Raw genomic sequence first — 26,509 nt, forward strand, 5'->3', positions numbered from 1 at the left:
CTGCTCAGCTTTCCCATCTGGTGATGCAGTTTGGCTTCCCATTCCACTGAGTCTTCAGCCTGTTCTTTTTCTGATTCTCCTCCTGACTTTTCAGTACTGGGTAATATCCAAATATGGCTCTCTTCATTGCTTATCTACATTTTTCTCTCAATAATATTTTTTTCTCCTCTCCTCCTGAATCCGAGGTAAAGATTACTTATGCCTGGAAGTGGGCATTTTGCTTTTTCTGATAGACCTTTAATTTGCATGTCAGGGAATTTGACTCAATCTAGTCAGTAATTTAGCTGAGTTTGGGTTTTGTTGCCAGGGCCAACTTGTGTGTCTCACTGGCTACGCAACCTTCCAGCCTTAACTCATGCTGAGGAAGGGGCTGAGTGGTGGGGCTTTGATCTCCACTCTCAACTTTAGGCTTTGGCTGGGGCTTGCTAACCACAGAGAGGGCCACTGTTTATGGTAGTTCCTCTTTCAGTGGTAGGCAGTCTACTATGGCCTGGGTTGTGGTGTTTGCTGGCCTGGAGGTCGGAGCCAGAGTTACTCTCTAGTCCTCTTTCACCTGGGTTCTTGGGCAAGCTCCTTGATCTTGGGTCATAGCCATAGAAGACCAGTGTCTTTAATGATCTGGCCTCAGGATATTTCCCATTCATCCCTTGCTTTCATCTCCTCTGTGTGGTGAGTCTTTGCCTGTGCCCCTGTGGCAACAGGGTGTGTTACTTTTGTCCTGTAAGAGGAGGATACAAGTGGTGCTTTCTGCTTTTCTGGTCACAGGCATGTGTCATGGAGGGGTATTTCCACCAGACCCCCACTCTGCTCCTAGTCTTTCTTCTAAACCCATGGGTGAGGTCCAGAAAGAAGAGTTGGTTAGAGAGTAAAGAGGACCCTGGGGTTGTGGCTCTCAGGACCTCTCTACTCCACACTAGCCAGTGTCCACCTTCAGTAATTCATTGAATCCTTTGGCTGATGTCTTTTTACCAGCCTATTTAGGGTTTGACATCTCTTCTTCCCATTAGCTATTCTATAGAAGTATCTGTCGTTCCTTATATTCAGCATTGTTAGTGGCCCTGAGACCCTTATTTCTTTTATTAGTTAAGAACCAGTTGTGATTTTATATATAATTCAGCTTTTTACTATGGTTGGGGTGGGAGTGATATTATTTACATCTTTCTTTATTCTAAAGATCAGCTAGAACCATCTACGTTGCCAGTAGGTAGTTTCTTTTCTCATTTTTAAGGTAGCATCTGCTCACAGGACATTTTTATTTTAATGTCGTCAGATATTAATATTTTCCTTTATGGTCTGCGCTTTTGAAGTTGGGTTGAGAAATTTTCCCTTAAACTTAATTTATAAATATGCCTTTCTTGAAATGAAAATATTAAAAAAATGAGGCAATCGAGGAGCCATCTCGAGCTTGAGCCCTCATCTGTCGGCTCATGCTTCATTTTCTTCTTACCGCCGACCCTCTCGTTCCAGTGGACTCTATACTCTAGATTTTTCCTTACCCAATCAAGCATCCCCCTTCCTCCTCAACCCTCAGTTGCTCTGTTTTTCTGGCTATATCCCTTCAGCATTTAGATCTGCTCACATCTCTTCATCCTTAAAAATAAGGAAATAAATAAATGAATAGTTAAATAAAGCCATCTCTGAACCCCATGATCTTATCTACCTGAGACATACCCATCAGGTCCAGGGACATTATTCCATTGGTTATGAAAGAACTACTGGACAAGGCTCGTGTCGCATTTATTGAGGAACAGCTTTGCACATTTATAGAGCCGGAGGGGCGGTTCAACAGACATGATATTGGCACAGGGTGCTTTCTCATTGGTGGGTAAGGATCATGAGGGTCAGCAAGGCTCACCATTGGGCAGCTCTTCCTGCTGCTGTCTGGGGGCATGGGGAAGTTAGTACCGGAAGAGAAGCTCGGTGGGGCCATCTTTGGAGCCCGGGCGACTACCAACAGGTTACTCCTACTGCTGCTTCTCTTTGTGAACGGTCCATGATTTTTCCAAGGAATCCCTTCTTATCTCCTAAAATATTTTTTTGTGCCTTAAGGTGGATTCCTTAACTCTCTCTTCTCAGTTCATGCATTTTCTTTCAGGAACTTTATACATTCTTTTGACTTAAGTATAAGCCAATGATTTCCAAATTTACTTTTCTGGCCTTAATTTCTCTCCCAAGAATCAAAAATCCATGCATATTCAACAACTTTCTGGCAATTTGAAGTTACCTCAAGACAACATGGTTAAAACTAAATTCATCATATTTGACTAAAATTTTTCCTCCTTCATTTTGGGAGGGTTTAGTGTTCTATGATGCTTCTGGGTGTCACCAAGAATTTATCATGAAGGCCAGTAAATTCTATGTAATAACTTTGTTTGGAATCATGGTTCTCTTTTCTAATCATCTACTTTAATCTTGGTTTAGACATCCATTATTATTTTATTTTCCTAGAATATAACCTCCAAATGAGGTTGTTTTCCATGTCATTACCACCTTGCAGGGTATTACTTACCTTGATACCTGGTAAACTTTCTAAAATTCAAGCATGTCCATGTCGCTCTCCTGCTTAAAGTATATTGAACCTGCTTTCTTTCTAGTCTTCTAAGTAAGCTTAGTCTCTCCAATCTGGTTGGCAGTCTCCTCTACTGACTGATCTCTTCTTATCTCTATAGATTTTCTCTGAAGGCAATTCCCATTTAATTTCAGAAACAATCACCACAAGAAAAAAAAAATTAAAGTGGGAGACTCACGAAGACTTCAGATTCAATTCTAGGAAGGTATTTCACAAAATCCAAGAGAGGACAAGTAAGACCAGGAAGTTGAGTCCGTCCTTTGATTTCTAGTCCCAACTCAGAGTCTGATGTCTAAAGGTGTTGAACAGTTTTGTCGTATCATTGTTGGTGATTTGTACTAATTCTTTTGAGAGTGTGTGTTCAATTCATTTATTCGTTTATTCATTGGGTTTTTTGTTTGTTCATTTGTTTTGTTTTGTTTGCTTGTTTTTCTTTAGTGTTGAGTTGCTGAGTTCTTTATTTGTTCTGGATTTTAACCCTCTGTCAGAAGAGTGGCTGGCAGATATTTTCTCCCATTCTGTAGGAGATGCTTTTTCTCTCTTTTAATGTTTTTCTTTTGTTATGAAGAAGGATTTTACTATGATGAGTGATCCTGGCTCTGTCACTGTTCCCCCATCTGGCTGGAGTGACCCCCAAGCTGGGTTCTCGTAGCCTCGTTAATAATTTCTGAATAACTGGGGCCTCACCTTGGCTCTAGATGGAGGAGAAGGTCTGGTGCATTTGGGCTGGATCTTCTATCTGCTGCATGGCCTTGGATGCTAATATCTCAACTTCTGCCACACAGTTGTCATATCCTTTTGTCAACATCCCCAGTGCTCACCTTCTAGGTCTCAATTCTGCTTTCTTCTGTACCCATTTGAGAGTCAGAGAGTCTTTTCTTGGGCCTATGCATGAACTAGAGAAGTAGAGGGAATCCTGGGTTTTAACGGAGGTCCTGTCCTTCGGTCCATCTATGGGGGACCCTCTTCCACTCTTAGGATAAAGCCCTGTGTTGACAGAGAGGCCACCTGTAAGGTGGCTTATCCCAGACATCCCCCTGCCATCTACCAAAAAGCATCTCCACACTTTCAGGCCTTCAAGTCGCTGAGAGGAGTGCAGCTCTCCCACCCTGGAGTCCTCTTCTTACTCCCTCTATTCCTCTGTCTCTGATTCTACCCTCACCAATGTTAGGATTACCTTCAGCCTACTATCTACATATATTCTAGAATATATGTAAATATTCTAGAATTTGGCCAACCGGGAAAAAGGATTTAATACATCCTGTTTCTCTGAACCTAATTGTTTTGTGCTTTCCTGTCCTGGAATGACAATTATCATGGCCCTACAGACCCATGTAAGACTACTTTAATTAAGTTGTGTTATTTAATATTTGCAAAAATGTTTGTCTGATCATAACTTGTTACATGTAATCACTAAGAGACCCGATTCTTGTTTTCTCTTCTTTCATCTTCTAAACTTTATATTAAAATCCCTTGATCTTACTTCATTCATCTCCATTTTCTTTTAAAAAAACATTCTCAAATTCAATGGTGACTATGTTCTATGACACTGTGGTAGAAGTGTGCTGTTTAGTAAAGCATGACAGCTACGGGCATGCTCCTTAATACCATCTCCTGTACCCTCCATTCACCACCAGAGCACTCTGCCTGGATATCAAGATGCTGTTTTATTTCCTATCACCAGTAAGTGGCTCGCATCACACTGCAGGATTCTAATATTGAACATGTCACTTTTTGTCCTTCATCGAACAGTCTAATATCTTCATAGGTGTTACTAGTCTTCTCTTCCTAATTAACCACAATCTTCTCATATGTTTCTATGTGCATATCAGATTCTTCTTTGCAGTGTGAGATGAACAAACCATTAAAAATGCCTGATATTACAACAGTCAGTGCGAAATACTATTCAGTTACACATAACTGAATGATAGCTCTTGATCCTTTCCACCCTGTGCTGGAGCAGTAGGAGAAAACCAAGAATATTTTCCGAATATTATGACCATTTGGTCTGTTGCTCTTCTAAGTAGGACAAAAGATATGAGAACCGGCCTGAGCAGTTGCTATGCTTAAAGGTTGTCTTTTAATGATTTTCGTGGCATGCAAAAACCACAGTCTGTTCTTGTGCATGATCGCTAAACCATAAAATTTCCAAAGAGACACAGAAAAGGAACTATTGTACCAAACCATAACCATAGGTAAATGTGCCCTTTATCAGCTACAAATGCTTCTCTTTCCTGGAGCTTGGTCAGTGATCCTTCTGAAATATGCTCTTTAAATCTTCAACTAGGCCTCACTGCAACAAAGGACGAATGAAAATGAATAGAATCTCACAGGTGATCACATAATCCTTGTGTGGTGCATTTGGCTCAGTTTTCTCTAAATCTGCAATTGTATTTTCCTAGTCAACTCATTTTAAATGGTTGATATGCTTATAATGGGGTCATGGCTAGGAGTCACTGCAGACATCAGTCCTCTTCCCTCACCCCCAAATTATACAAGTGGGCACAATGACACAGAGAGTGGACATTTACTTTATTAATTTTATTATTTATTTATTTATTTGATATTTATTTTATTAATTTCCCCTATAATACTGAGCTATTATTTGCTACTACCTCATGTAATCTCCTTTCACATTTCTAAGATGACTTATCAGGATTAAGGTTTGGGTCTTTGGTAAAAGAACATAATGAACTTAGCAAGATCCTTATATTCAACTGACAGATAACTGCAGTCCTCTGTGGGTATATCCCACTACTAGAATTTGTCACAGGCCCTTGGGACTGCAATGAATATGTGTGTTTCCTTATTAGAAAAAACTTCAAAATTTCATAGCTGTAAAAGAAGTTAGGAAGCATTATCTTTATTCAGAACATTATTTTGAAATTAAAGGATTTGGTCTAATTAATGGTGCAATAGCCCTTTGTACCAGAAAATGTTTTCTTATATAATTAGAAACCAATATGTGTTTATCTACATCTTTATTATAATATTTTCTAAGGATTCAAGATACTTTCTGGATTTAATTTTTTTCTATATGATTTTTAAGAACTAGCACTGAATTATAAATGAAACTGCTTTGTTAAGAACAACAGAAATTGAAGCTGTTGATTTGAAAAGTTTGAGACCACATCAGTATTCCAAACCACTCAATTGTCGCTATCTCATTAAACAGTGCTGGGTAGACACTTAAAGATTTTTCACACATTTTAATTCAGCTGGTAACTTGATTTAAAACAACATTGATTTTTTTTTTCAATTCATTCTTGGTCATGTATATCATGCTAAGTATCAAAATGAATTTGTAACTATTTGAGACTGACTGAGTAACAGGGTATTAACTTTTTGGAGTGAGTTTTTTTCCCCATGCTAATTTTCACCAGTTTGCTATTACTTTCATTTCTGCTTGAGTTTTAGCTTTTTACAATTATTATTCATTCTTTTCACTATATATCTCAATCATTAAACAATTAAACCTTTATCAGGCATAACAGCAAGAAAGTTTGTGGACAATAATAAGGTTGGAAACTCCACTATACAAACAGTTGGCCCATCTCAGAAGATGCACGTCAAGCCAAATTACGTTTTTGTGATCATGAATTATGTTCTAAGATGGGCAAATGGAAAGATGAGCAGAAAGGGCAATTCTAATGGAAGAAATGATGGTAGTCCTCACCTTGGCAAAGCAAGCTAATACCTTGATATGAAGCTGCCTGCCTTTGCTGCTAAATTAGGCACATATTACCTTAGCTGCCCCTGAATCTGTCTACTCTCCTTTAGAATTAACCTGAAGAGAAAGAATACACCTTTCAGAATTTAGAAGTCACTCATATGACTGACTAACCTTTGCCTGGAAAACTTCTATTTAACCTAGAACTTATGGTGTGTTGATTTTGTGAACCGGGTGAGATGGGGAGGAAGGAAGTTTATTTATAGGTAGTTGTGCTCTGCTTACCTTTAATTCTTAACTTTCTGTTGAAATCCAAAGTAATGAGATTTTTCACTCTTGATGTTCCCTACATTCAGAATTTCAGTGAGACATCAAACCCTTAGTGTGAAGATAGATCTACCAGAAATCACTGGCTAGTCATTTGGAACAGACCACTTGGCAAATTAAACACTTGTGAAGGACTATCATGGAAATCAAAGAAGAAGGAGCATCGGAAGAAGGCCAGCATTTTCTTCCTACAGCCCAGGCAAATGAAACCAGGGGCACTCAGTTCACAAGTAAGTATTTTTGTGCCCTTCCCCTTCAGAGTAAGTCTCTGAAGAAGCAGGCTGGGTCAACTAAACACAACCTGTGCACTCACAGAAATGGGAGTTCGAGCAAGTGGCATGAGATTGCACAACTTTTTCTTTTGTGCTATTTATGTTGTATGTGAGTGTACAGTATGCTTCGTGTCTTTTATCCTGGGAGAGATAGATGATAGTCCATGAAATGGTTAAATATAAAATGATAAATCACAGTAATTTATTAGCACTAGTTAATACTTTTGAAAGATATTTTTTATATAGTAGACTATTTAAGAACATCTTGAATTTGGTATTTGTACATTCTTATGTTTGGAGCATAGATATTTTCTCTTTAAGACCAAAAGGCATTTTAGTTGAAATTGTTACACTATTTTACACTGTTAAGAGGGTAGACTGTTGCTGCTCAACCAGAGAGCACTAATTCATCTCACTAGAGCAAGCTCAGAGATTTGGCCAAATTTTTCATTTGAACATTAGAATTGTTTCTTTTGTGTGTGTGTGCTATTCAAATAATTAAAATCATTGGAAGAATTGTATGTTTCCTCTCATGCTTAAAATTCTGGGGTTTGCATTGTATAATTTAGTATGAATTACATCTTTTTTTTTCCAGAATATTCTTGTTGCCCAGTTGTTGAACACTGACAAATATATTCCTAACCTTCTCTTTTAAATTATATTATAAAATTATCTTTAGAAAATGGTATTGGTTGGATGCATTTTCAAGAAGTTTGATTGTCAAAGCCTCCAATGGAGTTAATTATTCATAACCTTTTACAAAATGCAGTCTATTCGAATTTCACAAAGACCTACCTAATGATTGTCCCTCTAACCTCTCATGAAAAGTCTAAAATTATTAACCACAGCATTGTTAAATGTCAGCAGGAGAAAAAAAAATAAGTGGTTACCATGCAAAAAAAAAAAAGTTTAACTCTGTGAATAAAAATATTATTTTTATGAAAAGATGCGGCTTTAGAAATATATTAGTGACAGTTTATTTGAATAGTGTCTCCTGAGTGCACCAACAAAAATAAACAAGGAGAGTTATTTTTATCATATTCTTAAATTTATTGCCAAGTGGTTGCCTTTTCAGTATGTTTTACGTGGGCTTCTTGAGCCACTCATGAGTTGTAATGGACGGCATCCCATTCATCCAGCCAGTCCTCACCTTCTCTGCCTCAGGAGGACCCTGCCCTGTGTGTCCGTCTAGAATCCACCTCCTACATTACCACTACTGCACCCTGACCATCCCACTTTCCTACCATTTTTAGATGTCTGCATTTCCATGCCTTTCTTCTTCAGACTCATCGTCCCTCCTATTTCATCATAAGTCATTTAACCATGTCACTTTTTTTAAAAAACATTGCTAACAAAAGGAATGGGCAAGTTCATCAGAATGTTGGTTTAAGCTCTCAATAAATTAGCAGAACCACTGGCATCGTGATTATGCCCACCATAACCCTCGTTGGAGACTTCCTTTAGCTAATGATTTCCTATGTGCAGGCAGCCAGAGCAGCTTGGGGGGAAAATCCATTTAAAGGATAACTTTGGTAAGGTGGTTCCTTTTAAAAGTTTTACTTCTGTCTGCATGCTTCCAAAAGAAACGGCCATCTCCAGTCACATCTAATTCGGCTACAAATAATATATATGTCTTCTTCTGAGAACTTACAATGATTGAGCCTCATTAGCCACATGAATACATTCTGTCATATAATGTATTTGTATATTCTGGTCAGAGCAAAATTCAGTAATATATACTGTCATATTATTGACAATGAGTTGACTTTTTAAATCTGAATTTATACCTATTATTTATAGGTATTCAGAAGATTCCAAATGAACCACAATTGGAATTCATCCTTGGTAAGGAATTTCATTTTATTTATACCAATAAGTATAATACAAATCTGTATAGTAGTTTGCAAGTTATATATACATTACTTATATCATATTTTGCAAACTTTCATGAACTTTGTTCTATGAAAAATGTATTCCATAAGGTAGGGGTAAATATCTCTAATTTTTAAATAAAAATTCCTGGATGCTGCACAGGGTACTTTGCTGCCCAAGGGTACAGAGTTCAGCGATGGTAGAGTTTTACCTGTTAAAAGGTACGCTGACCACAAATCCCTTGCCAACCTTCATTCCAATTTAGTGACTGCTTTTTGTTGCTTGAAATCTGCTTGTCTAAATTTTTCATTCTTTGGGCTAGAGAAAGGCTCCATGAAGTTTCCCTTTATGTTTCTTTATGCCATTTACAGAATTCTTGCTCCCTTTCTGCCTTACTCAAAAATATTCACTTATTGATTCACTTATTCTTAAATATGGATTTTGAGGACAGATCTTTGGCACTTGAAAATTTAACTTTAAATCCAAGTTTGGATTTCTTTAAGCCATTTTCAAGTTCTGTCACTTGTTGAAATTTGTAACTTTGTCCAAGAATAAATTGAAAATGTGTACTGAGATGAGGCCACCCTGTTAGTATGAAAAGGGAATTGCTTTGGACTTGAACCACATATAACTGCAAACCTAGATGCAGAAAGGTATTTAATGAGGGTTAAAAATAGAGTTTGTATGAACTATTTAGAGAGTTCTTTTATTTTCTTCCTAGATGGTTTTGAAATATTTTGAAAGGGTAACAATATATTTATGTTTTATTTTAAACTAGGCTTTAAAAACTATGACAGGTACATATCTAACACATAGTCCAGATACATTTTAGTACACAAATCTTTACATATTAATACAGGTATTTTCTTAAGTTTTGGGGCAAATTTAAATATGTACATATACTATACTGACCTTTAGTGGTTTAAATCCTAATTAGTTTAGGAACATATATTTGTATTAATTATGTTTCAAGTTTATATCCTTTGCTCAAAATATTTCACTTTGAAGCATAAATTTTTGAGAATAATAATTATGTATAATTTGTGTTTTGAACATTTTATTTTTGTTACAAATCTATCTAAAAGGTGCTGTGACTAAGGATTCTAGATTCCCTCTCCCCGCCAGGTATTGAGAAACAGGGGGAAAATGTAAAAACTCTAGAAACTTTTGTGGGAACACTAATAAAGCTTTTACTTTTTTGAGTTTCAGATGATGTGGGATCGTAGACTTTGTTTTCAGAAATGAAGCTGAGCAGCAGAAGGAAGCCTAGGTACCCCAAGACTCACTGAGTAGACCTCTTCCTACTTGGTGTGTACTCACCTTTGATATGTTAGAGAAGGAGCTTCTTTTTTACCTTTCTGATACACCTTCTGAAAGTTAAGATCTGTTAGATTGATTTGGTATATTTCAAAGTACAAGCAAGCCTTCTTGTTTGTGTGCTGGAGAAAGGGGGAACGAGAAGGGGGCAGAACCAGTTGGAATGGAAAGTATTGAAGAGACATGGCCCCCAACCTTCCAGAGACAGGGTACTTGGGTCAGACACCTGTCTACTGCCAGTAAAACAAAACAGTGTCTTCTGTTCAAAGGCCTAATTGTGCTGATTGTGTGAAAGCCTAGTCAAATTCAGTAACAACGCAGTCCTCACTTACTTTTTTGGTTTTGAATCATAGCTCTGGATCACAGAATTGATTGGTGATAATGTTCTTCCTCTTTAAGAAACTTCATTTTTCCTTTTCCTGTATTTATTCAAAAATACACTAAGTCTTAGGAATAGATAATTTTACAAATGACAAGAAATGCCTGAAGAGTGAATAGAAATTTACTAAAAAAGTTATTTAGTCTATATGCAATTGTATTGTTGACTATGAAAGGCACATTTTCTAGACTGTTATGCTTCTCAGCACTTTTAGATCCTCAACTACACCATTTCTTGAAGAACTTTAAAAAAAACAGAAACAAAAACAAAACTACTTTTTCAAGAATAGCACAGGTAAATCTTGTAAGTTTTATTTAGATTTCTGTCAGTATTTTTCCTTGGAGTTTTTTTTTAATCCTACAAATTCTTCAGCTTCACCTATTATATAATTAACTTGTATACATTTCTTATTGAATAGTGAGAGAAAAATAGCTTCTTAAAATATTTCGATCATTGTTTAAGGATGTGTATATTTAGTTAATCAGAAGTAAACAAGAATAAGTTCTCGAGAAAAAAATACAATGAGAGCACCGTTTGTCCATTTAAAAGTTTTACATTGGATACTCTCTGCTGAAATAGTCAAATAAATTGAGAATTTCATGGGCCTTGCTCCTTAAATTAAGGAAACAGCTGACTAATCATGTCACCAGGTATCACGTTGCTTTGCCCAAGTTATTTTTCATGAAGACTCGTTTATCTCTTGGCTATGTGAGGTCATAAAACCATTGCATCTCAGTGAGGTTCCTCTACTACATCTTTAATCAGATAATTAAGGTAGAAGATTGAGCAAGCTAGTTGGCTAAAGATGTCTTGATAGCACTAGGTACACATGTGCTGGAAATGAAAATGTCTCATGTGCAATGTTGACCGTATTTCTGATGAGTGACTGTATTCATATTAATTTATCCTTATTCAACTGCAGCTCTGCTCCATACTATTTATTTCTTTGAATGTATTGATATGCTTTTTATTTTCACAAAGAAAAAAAAATAATTAAAACAGAACATGAATTTTGTTGATGGCTTTAACAAAATTTATTTCAACAAAGTTGGCTTTCAAAAAGAGGAATCATTTCTCAAAATCTGGGTATATTTCTTCCTTGAAACCATTGTGGAAAATATGTAGAGAAGACTAATCTTTAAAAGACATTAAAGAAATTTCTATGAACTGTTTTAAGTTTATCTTCTTTGGTTATACTTACAATGTTGTCCGATGCCTCCATTGATTATCTCCAGTCAATGGAATCTTAAGAGAATATTTTCATATTTTATAAATATATCAGTTACCTTTTGGATTGAAGTTAATTGATAGTGATTCCTATTGAATATATAGGAGAGAATATGATGTGATCCTGTGTTCTTGATTGGACACTGTGAAGTCATGTTCTAAATTTATTTCTTCATGGCTGATACCCAATCAAAGCCAAATGGCCCATAACAAGGTAAAATAAAATATGCATTTTATACATGTTCACAAGTTTTAGGGTTGATTATGATGTATATGGGAATATGAAAGTTCAGGGAAACCCCTAACAAGTATAAGTCATTCATTTATTCAAACTATATTGTGAGAAGAATAGAGTATTTAGAAATAAAATGATTTCAGCACATTGTTCTTAGAACAAGATGAAGAGTCCAAATTCAGAACATACCCAAAAGACAGGCAGCAAATACTTCTGATCATGTCTAGCTATAAATAGGCGTACAAGTCAGTTTCTAATTGTTGTAACAAAATGCCCGAGAAAATGAAATTATAAGGAGAAAGGTTTGGCTTGAAGTTTTAGATGTTTCAGTCCATGGTCCCTTGGCCCTGTTGCTTTCAGGCCTGTGATGTGACAGTTCATCACATCATGGTGGGAGCCTGTGGTGAAGCTCGAAAGGGAAAAAGAGATAGGAAAGAGACCAGGGTCCCAATATCCTATTCAAGGACACACCACCAATGGCCTAAATTCCTTCTACAAGACTCCATGTCTTAAAAGGTTCCCCCACCGGTCAGTAGCATCACAGCCCAGGAACTGAGTCTTTAACACATAGGTTCTTGAGGTCATTGAAGATCCAATCTATAGCAGCAGGACAACCATCTTGTCTTCCTAGAGGAGAAAACGCAGAGTGCTCTCCTTAAATAGATTTCTTGATTTATCTACTTCCTCTTCCTCTGGGAATAGTAGTATACATGAAAAAACATTAGTGGTTCCATGTGTCTTATAGAGAATTAATTTTGGTATCACATGTATCATGATTATATAGATGAAGTGCAATTCTTGTAGAAGTCTCTGTTTTCTCCGTGAGAGTGAACAATTAAAACAGAAAATTCTAGTGTGCAACCCATAGTACGCAGTGCCAGGCAAATTGTGTGTAGCATCCTGGAGTTCATTGCTGATGACCAAGTTTCATCACAATATCATGTCCTGGTATGATGACAGGATGTCCTTAGGTAGGTTATAGCAAACACCACAGTGACAGTGAATCCGGAGAGATTATGTCCTTTGATTGTTAAGGCTTTGGCAGAAAAGTGCTGATTCTATATACTTAGTTGTCCCTTGTTTTATATATTAAATGGCATGTATCTATTTTGGATAGAAGGGCCACTGTATTTCTTATTTAACTTCTTTTTATTTCTTGGAAGTACTGGGAATTGAACCCAGGGATGCTCTACCACCGTATTACATCCCCAACTCTTTTTATTTTTTATTTTGAGACAGGGTCTCACTAAATTGCCATGGTTGGCCTTGAACTTGTGATCCTCTTGCCTTAGCCTCCCAAATTGCTGGGATTACAGGTGTGCACCACTGTACCCAGCTTAAAAAAAAAAGTCACTATATTTCTAAAGTTCAGTGAGGGGGAAAAGATCATGAATTCATGTGATCAGTTTTTAGTGCTCAGTATGTGCAAATACATAGAATTGTGTCCAAAATTACAAGCTGCATGAGAAGAACTGTCTCACCTCTTTAAAAGACCCATCTTTTGCCACTTCCTAGGGCTTCATTAGCCTGCATGTCAGGTGCATTTATACTTTACAAATGGCTATAAATCAGGTATTATTTTACATTTCTCTTAAAAAATATATCTTAGGAGGCCCAACTTACTAATTTTTTTCAGTATTCACACTTCTTCTCTCTTGCTGATTTGTGTTCTATAAATGACTATAAAACACTGACTTTTTAAAAACTCCAGTAGGGGAAAGGAAGATTCTAGTCCATCTTCCTTAGTATTTTTCACCTTTATCATGGTACACTGACTCAGCTGAAAGGGATACTAAGCACAGAAATATATTTTTGTGTTTCATCTAGTGATAAAAATATTATTTCACTATATTCAATGCAAGATGACCTTCAGAGCAAGAGAAGCAACGGCACTAGACAAAGCTTTGCACTTGCCTTATTGTGGTGCCTTATTACAAACAGATCATCATTTTTTTTTTCGATTCTTACATTGTACTATGTACCATGTAAAATATAGCATTCCACAGAAAATTGTTTTCTGGGACTCTTCTAAAGACAGGGAGTGTGTGAGGTTCCCAAGAGATCACAGGATCAGCTGCCATTGTTCACATTCACCATGAGCTTGGTTCTTTACTAGCAGGGTGTCATGAATAGGCCCTATCACAATTCTACTGGATAATAATATTAAAAATAGCTAACATTTATTATATGCTTGCTTGTCTGCCATATGGTGTTATAAATAATTTATGTAGATTAATTACTTTAATTCCCACAATTTCATTTTGAGTTCTTGCTTTATTAACATCCTTGTTTTAGAGGTAAGAAAAATTAGACATGAATAGCTAATGAGCCCAAGAGTTGAACCCAGGAGTCTTAACTTTCAAACATGTTCTCATATACTATCTCCATCTGAGAGATGAAAAATCTTAGACTCCCAAGAGTTAACTTCTCACAGATCTTATGGAAGAGGATCGACAGGGTCAGGATCTGAGCTGGGCTTTGTTTGATTCTGAACTCCTGCATTTAACCAACAGACTGACATACCCACCTCCTTTGATTCCTGCTTCCTAGGAATTTCCAGGAAATTATAATAATGCCATGCAGATTGGCATAGGAGAGAAACAAAGACTTAAACCAATAACTATGGAATTACTGAGCAAGTAATGATTAAAAATTACTATGGCATTAGAGATAGCATCTCTGAGGAAATGGCATTTGGACCAGGTCTTGAAGGAGGAACAAGATCTCAGTTGGTTTACAAGAGCTCAGGAGAAAATTCAGGCAAAAGGAGTAGAAACTACATGAAATATAAAATCCCTAGAGCTCATTTCCAAAGCTATGCATTTAATGCTCATTTGCATTTTTCTTTTATTGCTTATAATGCATTCTAAAATAAAGCTCTAGAAGTCCTTTTGAAATATTTTATAATCGTTGCCTGAATATTTGGACCTTGTTTTAAAATTTTAAATGAGCAGTTTTATGCTAGTTAATTATATTTGGAATCATGAAGAAGTGGGTCTTACTGACCTTGGGTCTTGAAGACTCAGGCCATTCTGAGTGGGACAGTGTGGACTATAGTCTGCTGTGCCCTAGACGATTGCCTGCAGATGAGGAATTTGCACATGCAACTGCCTTTGCAGTGAGTGTTTGAATTGTCTCAATTTTGACAACAGCAGGTAGTTGAAGAGATATTTTTCAGAACTCCCACTTATCAAAAACAAAACTGCAGCAACAACAGAATAAGGACAATGGGTAGAAAGGGATTTGCATTTTAGGCTGAAGTAGAGTCTGAAGGCTATTTAAGTAGAGTCTGAAGGCTATTTAGCTCTCCTAGTGAACATCGTGAGTATACAGGTAACTTGCTAGGATTCAGATGCTACTATCTAGACATTTGGCCTTAGAAAAAATCACCCTTTGTCTCAGGATCTCTCTAACATGGGAAGAGTATTGTCATCTACCTTAGAAGCTTTTCATAAGGATTAAATAAGTTAATATACAGGAAGTACCTATATGACATATGCTAAATGATTGATTGCTATTATTATGAAAATTAGCTTAGGTGAATCACCTTATCACACTCAGTCAGTACTGCCTTGAGTTAGGAGTCTTGGCTCTGCATTTTTGTGCATAATGATTGCTATCATTTACGGAACACCTGAGTGCCAGGAATTCTTAGGCTTTACACTTGCACCATGATCCTACAGTGTGCCCATAGGTGCTTCTCGCTATTCATGTTTCACAGTTAACTTCAGCTCTTTGCACAATGGCATATGCCTAGGGTGTGGGGGGATCTTGATTTTAACTCCAAAGGCCATGTTCTTTGCAGTTATTATTAAAAGTGCAAGAATGAGAAAGGAAGAGCAATAAAAGGTTATCTAAGACCTGCATAATTGTTCCTGTACTGCTGAAATAATTAGAGACTTAATTGGAAGAAGAGAAAATGAACCAATTAGAGCATTTTAACAGGTCTGTCATGTGCTAGTGGTTTCTGGAGATCCAGCATTTAATGGGTTCTGAAGCTGGATTGTAGCCTTTTTTTCATTTACCCTGGTCTAAATTCCAGTTTGGCACTCTGCGGATATTGAGACGCGTGATATCAATCAACAAATGAGAAATATGCAGGAAGTCAAACTTCCCACTTCTCTTGCTGTGACTGTTTCACTTAACTGCACTGCATTGCCATAAAAGATATATATTCTTCACATGGCATTTCTTTCTGAGTTATATATTGTAGGACATTTAATTAAGGGATGTCTTTGACCAGGTTGAACTCTGCAGGCTTAATTGATTGTTCCACATGGGTTAAACAAGTTATTTGTGAGGGTTTTTTTTCCCTTCCTCAATGTTCCTTTTCTACCTTTTTTATTTGTGGTTTTCACTTATAGTCAACACCCCACATCTAGTTTATTTATCTTTCTGTGCATGTACCCAATGACTTCTTCCTTCCGTTGTCTAATTGCTGAGAGCACTGGCCACTGTTCTGCAGCATCTATTGCTACTCATGGGTAACTCATGAGAAACTGGGGCTGCATTCATTGGGTGCTTTTGCTTTGTGTAAAATTGAAAGCCACTGAGGCTGTGGACAGAGAAGGATCCCCTGATACTCTTGTCTATATGGTTAAAACATGTCAGTCCACCTTCTTGTGGAGCAAATGGTTGCACATGTGTCCTAGGCCACCTGGGAACCAGACCATGGGGAAGAGAAGAGACCTTGCAGGACACAAGGCAATAGTTTTTAAAAGTCTTTTTGCGTTTCCATTGAACTAAACAGTGTTCCCCTCATGCTTCTTATTGGAAATTTTGATTTTTTTAAGCTGACAAAGAGGATAGTATTCCCATTTTCCAAAGGAGGAAACTCAATCTCAGAGAAGTTAAGCTGCTTGCCTGTTGGGAGAAGCCAAGGCTTTTCCAGCATTCTTTCTTTCCTTTTCCCCTCCAACATCTCCACAAGGACAAACAGATGACTCTGATAAGGTGGCAGAAGTCATTTTGAACAATGAAGGTGTATTCCTGAGTCAAATGTATTCAAACTCAGGATATCAGTTTTCTCTTGTGAAAACATCAACACCCTCTGACTCTAAGCAATTTTGAGGCCCAAGGCTTTAAAGTAATGCTAATGGGACTTTACTGACACTAGATAACTCCACTTGCTTGTCTAGGAGGTATTTGAAACTTTAAGATGGTTAAAACTTGAGTTTTCAGCTCTCATGCCTATCCCCTCAAATGTTTTATTCCCCATGATACACATGTCTGCAAAATATACCTCCTTCTCTGTTATTAAAATACCCAAACTACAATTCCATCTTAGTTGTTCTTGTTCTCTAACTTTGCATCAAATCTACAATCAAGTTCTGTATGGTCTGGGTTGAAGATATGATGGTCATCTTCTGAATTTGACCACCTACCACCCTCCAGCACTATCACTGTCCTTCAGTTCCAAGCTACCCAGAGCTCTGGTCTGGACCAACCTGGAGAATCCTTGAGGGTCTGTCTGGGTTCTTTTGCCCTCCTGACAGAATACCAAGAGCAGTTAGTTGTTCATAAATATAAATGGAATTGCTTTACTCCCCTAATTAAAATCTTCCAGGAATACACACAACTTTTACTGCCTTGGACCTGGGTCTTAAGGAGGGAGGCCCTTCTTACCTTGCTTCTACTAAATCTAACTCACTCAGCATTAACTGCATTGGTTTTCTTTCCACTTCTCAAATATTTGTTGCTTCTCCTCATTTAGCTCCTTGGCATGGTCTAGGTCATAGCTCAAATGACACATCCTCAGAGAAGCTTATTTTCCTGATCCATCATCTTCCAACTCTCTTGATTTTATCACCCTGCTTAGAATTCTCAACACAGTTTATTTAATCTTCTTCTGGCAGACTGGGAGAACTTGATTTTTTATTTTTTTCAACTGCCTAGAATCATACAGGACACATTTTAGACATTCAGTAAATACCCATGGACTGAATGCATGCATAAATTCCATTGCTTCACTTTCACACACTTCTTGGTAAAAATCAATTGATATATTTTGTAATTATTGCTGACACATTATTTGTAAAAAAAATTAAATCCCTAATGAATTCAGTTATTCAATTATTGATATTTCTTTATTCACAAATTCTATTTAGGAGGGATAAAGTCTTATTGGCCTTGGCATTCTTCTAGAAGGAACTGACAAGGAGACTGTGTTCCCGGGCTGAAGGGAGCACGTTAGTTCTTCACACAAGGTCTGGCAGTGAAATACAGAATTAACTGTCGAATTTGATACATAAAATTCTTCACAAAGTAAGAATTTTGGAATCCCTATATTATGGCAGTCTCCAGAAGTATTGAATCCTCTTGCTGAGGTGTATATACAAATAGAAACAAGAATAATAGACAACTAGAATAATAGCAATGGACCAATCAGAAGACCTGAGCTGGCAGAGAAGCAGGGTTTGAGGTCATAAGCCGGGTGCTGGCCTGAGAGCCTTCTGTGCCCATTCTGCCACTGGCTACCTGTGCATTCCTGAAGAATTCTCCTTTACTGTGCTGTTTCACAGATTAAATGAGACAATTCACCTAAAGCACTAAGAATGGTGCTTGGTGTAGCCGTGATGGCTTGAATGTTCTTTCTTTCATTCGTGGTTGTGCTATTCTTTTATCCTCTCTGACACTCTGATTCCTTATCTGTAAGTTCCAGATAGTTTCTCTTCCACAGAGTGTTTGAGCTAAATATTTCCAAGTAAGAAATACATTATTAATATATTATTAAGAATTTCTGAAATCTTTTTCCCCATGTATTTGATTTAATTGGATCTTCATAGGCATTTGGTAAGAGTAAGTATAATTGTCATCTCTGTTTTCAGATGAGGATTCTGAGACTTCAGAGGAAATCAGAAGTCACAGAGCTAGGGCTGGGATTTGTGACCTCGGAATTTTGGCTATTTATAACACAAAGGGAGCAAAAATCATCAAGAGGACCCTTAAACAGAAGGTGCCTCCTAATCTTATGTGGTCTACCAGGAGTCCTGGAAAAGCCCCCAAAATTGTCCTTTTTGTGTGTGTATTTTTAAAATTTATTTCTTCTTTTTAGGTATACATAAACAGTGGAATATTTTGACATATTATACACACATCAAGTATAGTTTATTCTAATTAGGATGCTGTTCTTGTGGTTGTACACGATGCAGAATCATCAACCCTTTCCCTATATTCAAATACAAGGCTAGGAAAGTTATGTCTGATTCATTCTAATATCTTCCTTATTCCCATCCCCACTCCTTTCCCTTTGTGTAATCCAATGAGCATCTACTCTTCCTTCCAGCCCCACCTTATTGAGGGTCAGCATCCACATATCAGAGAGAGCATTTGACCTTTGGCTTTGGGGGATTGGCTTATTTCACTTAGCATGGTAGTCTTCAGTTCCATCCATTTACCTGAAAATGCCATAATTTCATTCTTCTATATGGCTGAGCAATTTTCCATTGTGTATATGTACCACATTGTCTTAATCCAGTCATCTGTTGAAGGGGCACCTAGATTAGTTCCATAGCTTAGCTATTGTGAATTGTGCTACTATAAACATTGATATGACTGCATCATTGTAGTATGCTGACTTTAAGTCCTTTGGGTATATACTACGGAGTGGGATAACTGGCTCAAGTAGTAGTTCCCTTCCAGATTTTCTGAGGAATCTCCATACTGCTTTGTAGAGTGGTTGTACTGATTTGCAGTCCCATCAGTAATGTATGAACATACCTTTTCCCCCGACATCCTCACTGACATTTATTGTTACTTGTATTCTTGATAATTGATATTCTGACTGGAGTGACATGGAATCTCAATGTAGTTTTAATTTGTAATTCTCTAATTGCTAGAAATGTTGAATATTTTTTCATGTATTTATTGACCATTCAATTTCTTTTTCTGTGAAATGCCTGTTCAGTTCCTTTGCCTATTTATCAATTGGGTTATTTGATTTGGGGGTGTTGAGTTGAATTCTTGGGTGGTGTTCAGGACTTCTCTGTTCTGCAGCTTCTGCATATCTGGGCTCTGAAGGATTCTGCATTCATTTAGCTGCTCTGCCAAGCTCTACCTTTGAGCTGCTCTCCTTGGGGAATCTCAAATCTTTGAGAAATGTGCTTTGTTTCCTTCAAACTCTAGTTCTCTTGGAACACTTTTAAATTGTCTGATCTTTGCTGGTTTTTGAACTATTGAAGTAGTAGTGAATTTTACTCCAAATAATTTCTACCCTCAGTGTAGCCCCAGTTGGCTTTCTCCCAGGCTCTTGCTCCTCTTTTGTTTCTTATTTATGGATCACTAGCTTTACCTTATCTGTATGGTTTGTTTTGTTTCTTATCAGTCAACATCTCATGACAGGGGACTGGCTACCCTCAGAGACCCCTTGTTCAATCCAAGTACTGAGATTATCTTTTGTCTATCTATATATATATATATATATGTGATTGAAGACTCAATTGAAATAGGAAGTTAATCAAGCTCTTCAAAGCTTGTCCTTCCCCAATGAATGATTGATATGGAGACAATAAAACAAGATGTCAATTATTCTCTGAGAACCATCTATTTTTCCCATTTCTCCCTCTCCCCCTGATTTCCTGAATGTGTCTCTTTCTTTGCATATCTTTGCTTTTGTATTTTAATTTTACCTGTAAAATATTTGACATTAGAATGATATCAATTTCATAAAAACTTTTAATTTCATGCATACTAAGTCCAATGCATTTATATGGGGGGAAAAAACCACTGAATCAATTATTTCATCTTTGAGCACTGCCCCATATAATCAAGCCCTAAATACAATATATACAATGCAGTCCTTTTAAAACATTTAGTTTAAGAAAACATGTCTCAAAACTGCCTTGTTCAGGATTTATTGAAGCCTAGACCCATGAGTTGGTGTATAATGTGGGAAGACACCCAAATTGAGAAAACTGCTCCCCAAATTACTTGCTGCAACCTGCCTAAACAAGGGTACCTCAGATTCCCTCAGGAGACCACAGACCCTTCAATGCAACCTCAGAGGTCCCTGCTGCCTTTATTCTTCATCAGATTCACAAATGCCTCCAAAATGTCATCACATTTTCTCACTTGAAATCCACCAACTTGAGCACATCTTTGCTGACTGAGGACCCTGACTGTACCTGCCACCCTTCCTGTACCTTTCTTTCCACCAGCCACACTATGATCCTCTCAACTTTTGGTCTGCAGGTAGATCAGGGAAGAATCCTTTCCCTTAACTACTTGCTCTGCTGGGTCCAATACTGAGCTGTGTGTTTATCCCAAATGGAGATCCTTTTGGCTTTCATATCAGAGTTGCCATCTTGGCCCCTGGAGAAGGGAGAGTAAAGGGCTTAAGCAAGAGCATTCCCTGTGTTTCTTTTTTACTTCTTCAATCCTGGTAGTTACACTACAGATTTCCATTACGGACTCACATTTTTTTTTCTTTTAGTATTCAGTGGGACCTGCTTTCCTTCTTGGAATAACATTTTCCTCCTTTCTGAAGCAGCACATATGTTCTTGCTGAAAAGAACAGCAGAAAACTGCAAGCATTTGCCGTTTCCAGCGTGAAGCATGAATTTGGAGCCTGCACTCTAAAAGGAGCCAAGTCTGTGTGCAACGTTAGGCGATGTCAGGCCAGTTTGGAGTTTACGGCGTGTAGCGTGGGATCTCAAAATTGGAAGAGACATGGGCACAGAGTTGTTTTTAATTCAATTGCTTGAGGATGGAATCGTAGCCACCTAGGGTAATATTCATGAAAACAAGACAAAATAGGATTGTCTCAGGATTGAAAACACAGAAGCTGAGGGAGCAGGGGAAAAGCTCAAGAATGGAAGTCTTCTGGTACTGACAACAGTGATTTGAACAAAATTTGTTCTTTTCAAATGCAAATCAGCTGTCTGCTGTACAGCTGGTGTTCTTCACTGCTCCCCAGCACAATCCAAGAGTGTTTCCCCTGAGCACCATTGTTCCAGCCAGAGGTCGCAAGGTTTTTTCTTTCCCTCCAGATTCTTAGATTGAGATTCTTAGATACTTAGATTGAGAACTAGTACTGAGCGTGAAGTTTATTTGAACATCAATAGTGTTCTTAATAAAGGAGTGAATTTCATCTTCTCAGACTTCCCATTTTTAATAAAAAAAAATATAAAGACTGGCATGTTTCTATTTAACACACATAAAGACACACGTAAAATATGGTGATATATTTTTATACTCTTCTGTCATGGGAAAAAGTAACAGTTTTCTTTCAGATTCTGTTTCCAAGCAATCTAGCTTTTCATATCAAGGAAAGAAGTTTAATTTATCAGTGAATCAGTTGTCAGAAAATTTAGGAGCCGTGGTGCTCAAATCTCAGTGTAGCAACAATTTCAAAGCAATATTTCTGTAACAAAATCTCTTAAGTTCCCTCTTGTAAATTATTGCCCGCTTTCCTCAAGAGCTCCATCCATCTTCTTCTGTTTCCCCTCTATGGTATTAGCCTCAGCTTCTCAAGTTTTATTTTAATTCTATTATCTGAGTATTGAGAGTCTTAAAATTCTCCTTACAAAGCCAAATCACTATTTTAAAGGCAGAGGATTCTACTGGGCAGATTGATATTATTGGAAAAATAGGAACTCAGACTCCAAATTACTGAGTTATTGGTAAAATGAAGATAGTCTTTATCCATGTGCTAAATGCTGTCATCTGTGAAGATTGACTAAAAAATAAAAACATGCACATAGAGCTGATGAGGCAGCAAAGGGTACATCATTGACCTGGATGGATATGAGCCACAGAAGCCAAAGGTCTGAGCAAGTTCTGCCAACACATAGTAAGGGCTCAGTAAAGCATGCCTCCTGCCCCCAGCCCTGCTTTCTTTGTACATTTCACGTATTATTTTAAATGAGAATAACCCTAAATTATATATGATATCAGAATTTTTAGTTGTAAGGTAGAAGCAAAAGTGTCTAGCATTATTTTAATATACCTAAGGGATTCTTGCATTAGAATAGCTTTGTTTATTCATTTTTCATTCATTCATTCATTCATTTGTGTGTGTGTGTGTGTGTGTGCTTGCGCTTGTGTGCACACACATGTGTGTTTTGATTCCTAGGATTGATTTTTGTTTTTAACCTTAAACATTAAATTTCTGTGTTTTCCCCTGATCTTCTAGAAACCTAGAATTAATAATGTTGTTAAAAATTATAGGAGTATTGTCTTTATTTGAATAAAAGGCCCTGGTTTTGGATTAGGGACATTATTTTTTTTTATCTTAGTGCCAAAATAAACAACAAAAAAATAGAAAATAAAAATTTTAAATTTTTATCTTTTTAATATTAATTTGGATGTTTAATTTTTCAACAAATATTACTTATATTGGCAGCTATGCATGTTTCGAATGCTCTTTAGTATGTGGCAATTAAACAACAACAGTTAAGATAACACATTTTTGTTATGCTTCTATTAAGACTTGAATTGACTAGCTAACTCAGGAGAAGCTGCGGTTTGTTAAGAGCAATGAGTTCCTGACCCCCTAGGGTGCTGGGTCTTATGAATATAGGAGCAGTGTCTTCCATGATCTGTTTTTCAGAGTAATGAGAGCAACGTATTAGGAAATTTGAGATAGAGGACAAAAGAACACAAAGGATTAATACCAAAAAAGAAAAATTACAGAAAGCAGCCTTGCCCAGTTGAAAATACGCTAAAAGGAACAGAGAGGGTAAGCAGAGAAGCTACACTCAATGCATTAAATACTTTTAAAAATCATAGAGAATACAGAATGAACATGGAAAAAGAATTAATGACCACAAATCAGCCCAGCATGATTTAGAGCCACATTCTTCTGGGAAGTAACCTGAAGCAAATAATCAAAAGTGACCAAAGTGTCCCCCCTACTTGTGTAATTCCCATTGTGTGTTAACGTAAAGGCGGGAGAAATTTTATACCATTTTACCGGGCACAGTTGAATTATCCTGGAATGCAGTTCACTGGGAACTAGGCAGTACCGTCTTCTCAGTCTACTCAGGGGATCTGAACTGTAGAGATCCTAGGCTTCAGAAAATTGCTGTCTTAAAATTCCTCAGGGGACGGAAGAATAAAAAACAGAAAGTCAGTGGAAACTGAAAACAGGAAAGCATTTTATACCAGCAAAGTAATTAGGGAGAAGGGGCTATTAGACTCTTAAGTGTTCCATATATCTTTTAATGTATGATGTAAATTGATTTAATCTAAATGTAATCACTGGTATAGAATGGTAACTGTGAAACCATATAATGGAGTCCAGTAATTTATTGGGCTGGAAACATAACCTAAATTGGCTTATCAGTTGATTAGTAGAATCTAATGTTCTGAAGTACAAGGAGAAAGAATATATATGTGACAGTTTTAGGAAACTTGACCGAACATTAAGAATTTGAGAGGTGAATTAAAAAACAACAACAAAAAAAAACTACTGTGGGCTGTGGAAAGTCCTTCCTGCATTTTCAGGGAAGTGGCTGATTTTCCTAGCAGAGGTGGCAAGATAAGAATGGTTATTGAGGGAGGCCAGAAGCCAAATGGTTATTTCTCTAAAGCTCTGGGGATGCAGGGTGTACATTTCTATTCTAGAAAGTTCCCTGCCCTCCTTACTCTGGCCTTTTTTTGCCCTTAATAGGTAGGGATTACTCTTCATTTTTTTCCCACAAAGAGTCTGTAAAGGGGACAAGGAGTGCTCTTCCTTCAGAGACAAAAATCTCCTCCTAGTGTAGCTTCTACCTGGCTACAAAGGATTCTACCTGTAATGTTGATTTTTAACTGCAAGATTAGGAAGCTTCATTAGCATCTGTCATCTTCCTTCCTGATGAAGGAAACCTGCAGAGCAAGGAGCAAGTCCATCACCCTGGCATGTCTCAGTGTTTGAGATAACATCCCTCCACCCCACTCCACCCAGACCCCGTAGGCCAACATCCTTTAACTAAAGGAACACCAGCCTCCCAGTGATTCCCAGTTCTTTTGTGTTATCTGCCCGCAGCAGACGGGAAATAAAGCTTTTGCTTCAGACTTCTCATCTGGAAGTGCCCAGTCAGAAGTAAAGTTAAAAAGCATTAAGATTACTCACCTGCTTTTACAGGTGAGATGCATTAATATGCTTGTCTTTTCAAATTAACATACAACCGAATAAAGGGTTTCAAAATGTCTCTAAATAAAATACAAAAAAGGGCTGGAGATGTGGATCAGTGGTTGAGAGCACCCCTGAATTCAATCCCCAGTACCAAAAAAAAAAAGTATATTGAGAAAGTACCAAAAAAAAAAAAAAAAGTCACAGGTATATATTAGTAGACACTTTTATTGGAAAAGGGTGTCTTACATAAAATCAGGAGTAAACAAATTATCTTGAGCATTTAATTAGCATTTTGTATAAAAATGTGAGATAGATAAGACCATTTTATGCTAATGAATCTTATTAATGTCAATAATAATAACTAATAATAATGTAAAAGCCTTCTTATATGATTAGCATTCTACATGTAATCTTTTTTTTTAATACATAAGTGTTTTGGAGAAGATTTTTTTTTTTTTTAAGAGAGAGTTAGAGAGGGGGGGGAGAGAGAGAGAGAGAGAGAATTTTTAATATTTATTTTTTAGTTCTCGGCGGACACAACATCTTTGTTGGTATGTGGTGCTGAGGATCGAACCCGGGCTGCACGCATGCCAGGCGAGCGCGCTACCGCCTGAGCTACATCCCCAGCCCCTACATGTAATCTTATATAGTCTTTATAACAAATGTATACAGTCTGTTCTGTTCTCCATTTTGTGGAGAAGACAGAGGCCCCATTTTACAGATAAGAAAACAGAGGCTCAAAGAGGTTGAATAATTTGACAAAGTCATCTAGCTCCTTAAGGTATGATTCATATCAAATACAGTTTTATCTTATGTCAAAAACATTACTTTACCCTCCATATGCTATACTGTGTGGTGTCTGCTCTAAGCCTAAATTTCCTTTGGCTAATTTTGACTATAGAATCATAGAGATCTGCAAATTCTTGACAAACTGCCCCCCCCCCACCCCCCAGACACACAAACACACTCCCCATCTGCTTTATTCTGGATGGAAAGAAGAAAAACTTTTCTGGATGTCACTAATGATAGGGATTTTAAGCTTTGGACAAATTCTAGAATCAGGCCGCAGTGGGCCTTCATTCATCCAGCAATGAATTCAGAGAGGAGCCCTGTGGGAACTCTCTCCCTAGAGGGAGGCTCCATTTATTTTTACCATTATTCTTCCACCAAGAATTTGCCTCCAGTGAAGATCCGCCTGGCTCCTGGACAAATCTGAGCCTGAGAGGCTGCTCACTCACCATGATTGGCAAAGGAAAGCAAACCCCTCACATTGCTAGTTACAATGACAAGAGTTAATAGGCAACGTGTTCACTCAGAGCTTTTATTATTTTTCTCAAGAAAAATTTCAAATCATCAGAGGGTGCGGTGGCACATGCCTCTAATCCCAGTAGCTTGAGAGGCTGAAAGCAGCCTTAGCAATTTAGCAAGGCCCTAAGCAATTCAGCAAGACCCTGTCTCAATAAAATAGACAGAAGGGCTGGGGATGTGGCTCAGTGGCCAAGTACCCTGAGCTCAATCCCTGGTACCAAAGGAAAAAAAAGTCAATTAGTGGACACAAACACATTTGAATTCCAGCCTGTCAAC

General features: G+C 37.4%; 1 protein-coding gene across 5 annotated transcripts in view; it reads left to right on the forward strand.

The window, feature by feature from the left end:
• The window catches only part of INPP4B (inositol polyphosphate-4-phosphatase type II B), a 777,385-nt gene that overhangs the window by 408,113 nt on the left and 342,763 nt on the right, over positions 1 to 26,509 (forward strand). For all 5 annotated transcript variants that reach the window (XM_081304010.1, XM_081304015.1, XM_081304012.1 and 2 more), the window contains exons 5-6: positions 6,596 to 6,796; positions 8,639 to 8,683. In XM_081304010.1, coding sequence (XP_081160136.1) covers positions 6,706 to 6,796; positions 8,639 to 8,683 — 136 coding nt within the window. In that variant the 5' untranslated portion in view covers positions 6,596 to 6,705. The remainder of the gene's footprint in view (positions 1 to 6,595; positions 6,797 to 8,638; positions 8,684 to 26,509) is intronic.

Source organism: Spermophilus citellus (genome assembly GCF_964194105.1).
Source record: "Spermophilus citellus genome assembly, chromosome: 8".
NCBI classification, from domain to species: Eukaryota; Metazoa; Chordata; class Mammalia; order Rodentia; family Sciuridae; genus Spermophilus; species Spermophilus citellus.